The sequence below is a fragment of the Pseudorasbora parva genome, chromosome 11 (assembly GCF_024679245.1).
Source record: "Pseudorasbora parva isolate DD20220531a chromosome 11, ASM2467924v1, whole genome shotgun sequence".
Lineage (NCBI taxonomy): Eukaryota > Metazoa > Chordata > Actinopteri > Cypriniformes > Gobionidae > Pseudorasbora > Pseudorasbora parva.
Genome location: NC_090182.1, coordinates 5,216,951 through 5,222,834, shown reverse-complemented (window position 1 = coordinate 5,222,834; position 5,884 = coordinate 5,216,951). Strand labels below are relative to the sequence as shown.

Genomic DNA, 5,884 nt, shown 5'->3' with positions numbered 1-5,884 from the left:
AGTCAATCCAGCATAGCCTACCCACACACACACACACACACACGTTTGTGTTTGTGACATAGACCGTAAAAAAATAGGTTTGTGACATATGGGGACAGGTTGTATTGATTTTTATACCGTACAAACCGTATTTTCTATCCCCTTACACTGCCCCTGCCGCTAAACCTACCCATCACAGGAAACATTCTGCATTTTTACTTTCTCAAAAAACTCATCCTGTATGATTTACCGGTATAAGCATTTTGAAAAGTGGGGACATGTCCTCATATTTCACCCTCTCCTTGTATACGGCACCTTCCCCTACCATCCTGGGGGGAAAAATATCGCGGAAACACGTTCTGCGCATGCGCGGAAATGTTTCTACTTCCTGTTTGACATGACAAAGAAATTTACGGCAGTTGTTATTTGAATAACTACCACTCGATCCGTACCGCGATATTCGTGTTTGTCTGAATTAACCCAGATTAGATTAGATTGTAATGGTTATTTACTTTTCTAACTAAGATAAGAAAGTGAAAGTCAGCTGTAGATCACTGGATCTTTTACAAGACGAAGAAATGGATTCAAGATCTGCAGAAGAGCTTTCTTGTCCTGTTTGCTGTGAAATCTTCAAGGTTCCTGTTATTCTGTCCTGTAATCACAGTATTTGTAAAGAGTGTCTAGAACAGTTCTGGAAAACTAAGGAAGCTCAGGAGTGTCCCGTCTGCAGCAAAAGATCCTCAAGAGGTGATCCTCCAGTTAATCTAGAGTTAAAAAACTTGTGTGAGTTGTTCCTGAAGGAGAGAAATGAGAGGCGTTCGTCAGAGTCTGAGGAGATCTGCAGTTTACACAGTGAGAAACTCAAACTCTTCTGTCTGGAGGACAAACAGCCTGTGTGTTTAGTGTGCAGAGACTCAGAGAAACACACCAAACACACATTCAGACCCTTCAGTGAAGTGCTTTCATCTTACAAGGTAAGACAAATCTCTCATTTCATGCTAAATACAGTGATAAACATAGAAACAGTAATAAATCAGTATTTATTTTTGCTCAGACTAAATCTCCATTACTTACTACTGATATAAATAATGCACTGCTTCGACCGCTCGGATGTTCAAATCCTCTTGAATGTAACAGCACTGGCACAAAACATGTTTTAAAAACAATAGAAATGCCATGAGCCCCCCCCCCCCCCCCCAATCAATAATATGTGATTTATTAAAAAGAAGTGATTGATAATATCATTCTTTCACTTTCTTTATTTGTATTTGCACAAACACATTTACAACTGCATTAATATAATTAAGAATTGGCCGTTGCAAAAACATCTGTTTAGTGAACATGAATTCTTGATCTTTCCAAATTAAACGCAATTTTTTTAGACTCAAATGCTTCCTGAGAATAACCCATTTAACATATAAATAATATAACACTAAAAGCATTCAGACACACGATGTTTAAACCTCTTATAGCTTCATCAGTTTCACAGATTTTCATCTTAACCTGCAGGAGGAGTTTAATACAGCGCTGACGTCCTTACAAAACAAGCTCAAACATGGAGAAGAAATAAAAGGAAAGTGGGATAAAACAATCCAACTCATCGAGGTGAGGATGTGTAAAGAGTCAAACACTCAACATTCACACACACAGTTTATTATTGACACTAGTGGAGTGTGTGTTCACACAGAGCTGACTGAAGTGAATGTGATGTGATTTCAGTCTCAAGCTGAGCACACAGAGCGTCAGATTAAAGAAGAGTTTGAGAAGCTTCATCAGTTTCTCAGAGACGAAGAAGAAGCTACAATCACTGCACTGAGGGAGGAAGAGGAGCAGAAGAAGCAGAGGATGAAGGAGAAGCTGGAGGAGATGAACACACACATCTCAGCTCTTTCACACACAATCAGAGACATGGAGGAGATGATGAAAGCCAATGACGTCTCGTTTCTAAAGGTGACCGATCAATCTGGCTTCATTCTTTGAGCATAAAACAACTCGAGACTCACTGACAATGAGAGTGTTTGATAAGATATTAACATGTTTTCAAACTCTATATTTTCCAGAACTTTACCGTCTCAATGGAAAGGTGAGTGAGCTGCTCGTATCTCTTCTCTCAGTGGATCTGAACTCAAATTCACTGCAGTTCTGACTCCTGAATGTTCCTCCAGAGTCCAGATCCCACAGCCGGATCCACAGATGAGTTCTGGAGCTTTGATTGATGTGTCCCGTTATCTGGGTAACCTGCGGTCCAGAGTCTGGAAGAAGATGTTGGAAACTGTCCAACACAGTGAGTCTCAGCAGATCTGACACCAGCGCAAAACATCCTTCAGATAGAAACACACACAACATTAACATCTGATAGAAATATATTTAATAATCACTTGAGTTTCTGAGTGAATCTGAACTGTATTTCAGAAGATCATCAGATCATACAGTGAACTCATAATGACTACAGAAGTCTGTTCCTCATGGTCTCTGCTTATGTATTAGGATACAATAGTGTTTATTGAATACTGATATTAAACCTGAAGCCTCAATCCATTCTGACAGAAACTGAGAGACCATTGTTATGATAGCAGGATTTATGATCGCTTTCAACAAAGTCTTTATATGTGTTTTATATTTACATTTCTGATCATATTTCATCCTGTAATCTGATGTTCTTCTCTTTGCAGCTCCGTTGATTCTTGATCCAAACACAGCAAATCGTCTCACACTCTCGTCTGATCTGACCAGTGTGTCGTTCAGTGATGGAGATAAAACACTTGCTGATAATCCAGAGAGGTTTGACTATCATCCATGTGTCCTGGGATCTGAGGGCTTTAACTCAGGAAGACACTGCTGGGATGTGGAGGTCGGTGACAGTACATTCTGGACTCTTGGAATAACCAAAGCATCAAACCAAAGGAAGGGAACGGCTTTCTTTGGGTCTGATATGTGGTGTGTGTCGCACAAGTACAACAGATACTACTCACAATCCTTAGATCAACCCCTCGCTGTCTTTCCAGTTATAGTGAAGCTTCAGCGTGTGAGAGTTCAGCTGGACTATGACAGAGGAAAAGTGTCATTCTCTGATCCTGTGACTAACAGACATTTACGCACATACAGGACGTCCTTCACAGAGACTGTCTTTCCATTCTTATCTAATCGCTGCACAATTTCCCCTCTGAGGATCTTACCAGTTAAACTGATCATTACAGCAAAAAATCACAGTTAAATCTGCCTCTATATCAATTCAGTTTAGCAAATTAGGCAGTTTATATAGTTATATACAGGGGTGGAAATGAGGGGGTACGCGGGGGGACGGAGTCCGGGGAGTGAATTTCGAGGGGGGACGGAGTCCGGGGAGTGAATTTCGAGGGGGGACGGAGTTCCGGTTGGAGAAAAAATGGTTGGTTTACTTTTTTTGTGTGTGGAAATTAAGTAAAATATTTTAGCCACTCAATTGTCTACAATAGCTATAATAGCCACATAAATGTAATGTAATGTATAATAATAAAAACTTCTGTGGAATATTCTGTGATAATGGCAGCGCAATGTCGACTTTTGTGATTAGCCAGGCAGACTGCAGCCGATGGAAATAATTCTCCATTTAATTCTGTGCACATTTTATTCGGATTATTCCTCACAGAACTTCAGTTCAAATCAGAGCGCCTGAGGTAAATTATCTGAAATGATTTTGACCGATAATCTGAATAGAAACTGTTATTTTAAATGGCTAAAGCTCTGTTAAGACAGTGTTTCCCAACCGGGGTGCCGCGTCAGCCTATAAGCCCCTTTCACACTGCGATTCCGGCAAATACACGGATAATGCGACCCGGCATTTGTTCCCAGGCCGCTAGATTTGGTCCATTCACACTGCCAGCGAAATACCGTAATATGTGCGCTTTCACACACAACCCGTAACGGTCCCGGGTCGAGTTGACACGTGACATCCGGATGTGACGTATAACGGCGAGCGATCTCAGCTTCAGCGCGGATAGTAAGGAGCTCCGTGGTCTCGACTTGTGTCCAGTTTGCGCTCATTTCTGCTTGTTTAATTTTAGTTTCTTTTGTATACGAACACTCTCTGCGTTTAAAACACCGACGAGCTCTTCTGGCACTGCAGGGTTGTATTATTGAAAAAACAAGCTCTAGGAGTCGCACGATAACTACGCACACGTTGCGGCATTAGTTTCGGCTTTTGTTCACACAGCGCTCGTCCCGGATTGAATCCCGCAATGTTACTAGGTCCCCGACCCGGGTCGAATTTGGTAATCAATTCCGGGATGTGGTTGCTTTCATACAGAAGGCGACCCGGCAATGCTCCGGGAATATTGCGGGTCCGACGTGCAGTGTGAAAGGGGCTGAAGGTGACGAGAGCAGGGGTGCCGTGTAAAAGGTGCACTTGCACCGCGGTTCATCTCACATCTGATGGCACCTATAATATGGACTAACTTGAAAATAATGCTTTATGTACGTTTTTGTCGATGGATACACGTGCTGGTTCTTCGGTGATACATTACAACAGCGATAATACAATAAAAAACGTGGGCAAAACGGTCTCTCTTTCTAAACTGTTCATGCATGCGAGTGCTGTCATATGTTTAATATGACGAGTCGTTTTCTCCGTGATCTATTCGACAGAAGACGCGAATGAGAGCACGCACATCTGTGTCTGTGCACTCGTCCCAAAGCACGCACAAGTCTCTTTCTCTTTTAAGTCTTGAGCTTAAAACGAAAACAAACTCGCACAAAAAGCATGTCAACATGTCCATCTTGATGAGTATCCGAGCAGAATATGGCTTAAGAGGACTTTATACAGTCGAGAAAGACGAGCATATCCCTGCACTAGGTCTTAAAGGGGCGGTAGCCTTTACTGCTGTCTGTTTAATGTCAAACAAAAGATAAGGACATCACTCACTGCTCTTGATTGAATAGCTTTTGTACGTTTAATAAGGATTAATCTTTGATTTAAACAGTTAAATATGCAGTTATTTTACATTTGATTACTTTATTTAATTTCTGTACCTAAAAACGAATGTTAGACCTACCTAAAAAACCTAAAAAGCATTATTTACTTTATCAGTATCTTTGCTTGACGGTATTCATTTGTGCTGCTGCTTGTATTCAAGTTATTGGTTCTTTATTTGTTTTTTATTTATTTTTATTTGACAGTAGGCCTAGTCCTTTTTTCCCTGGACATAGCAAATACTAAAATGGGGGGGTGGCAACAGTTTACCTGGCAATTATTATTTTATTTATTTAAGTAAGTAACATTTAATATCTCTAACATGATGGAAAATTGTAACTTTAGGGTTCACACATAGGCGTCGGAACCATTGTGTGTGTGTGGAAAAACAAGACCCACCCACTTTTTAAGACCAATGATATTGGACCCACTCACTTTTATCGTCTCTAATTCAGCACATCTGTTTAGAAACACTTATTATTAAACATGTTAAACGCTTTATTTCCCCTTTTTGAATAATAATAATAAATAAATAAATGCCTTTCCGATCAGATGTGTGATGGGAAAAGGTAGGCTTGTAGAGCCAGTGTGGCAAAAGGCGGATTCGAACCTCTGATGGATTTGCGTCAACTTGAAGCCATGCATCTTATCCTACACTATAGCCATGATAAATAACTCAGTGATTTCTGTAATTTTGTCCAATCGATCGTTTAGTAAACCGCACTATTTCTATCTGGACACGGAGCATAATAAACATGCAATTGTTCATTATCATTAGGCTACCTGTGAAACTTGATTTCTATGACAGAGGTCTTTTATTATATAGGCAAGAGATATGGCCTCAAACGCACCATAATGCAGGATATCACATCTACGAAATAAAACATTTTCTGGGGGAGAACCCCCAGACCCCCCCACAAAAAAAATGCCCCACCTTTAATATTTTTTCACCAGCTG

At 40.6% G+C, this 5,884-nt stretch overlaps 1 protein-coding gene across 1 annotated transcript; it reads left to right on the top strand.

The window, feature by feature from the left end:
• Positions 1–373: 373 nt before the first annotated feature.
• Positions 374–3,251, top strand: LOC137092173 (E3 ubiquitin-protein ligase TRIM35-like). Its single transcript, XM_067456430.1, has 6 exons — positions 374–953; positions 1,489–1,584; positions 1,699–1,929; positions 2,040–2,062; positions 2,145–2,263; positions 2,652–3,251. The coding sequence occupies exons 1-6, from the start codon at positions 558–560 to the stop codon at positions 3,191–3,193; spliced, it is 1,407 nt and encodes a 468-aa protein (XP_067312531.1). The 5' UTR covers positions 374–557; the 3' UTR covers positions 3,194–3,251.
• Positions 3,252–5,884: the final 2,633 nt, after the last annotated feature.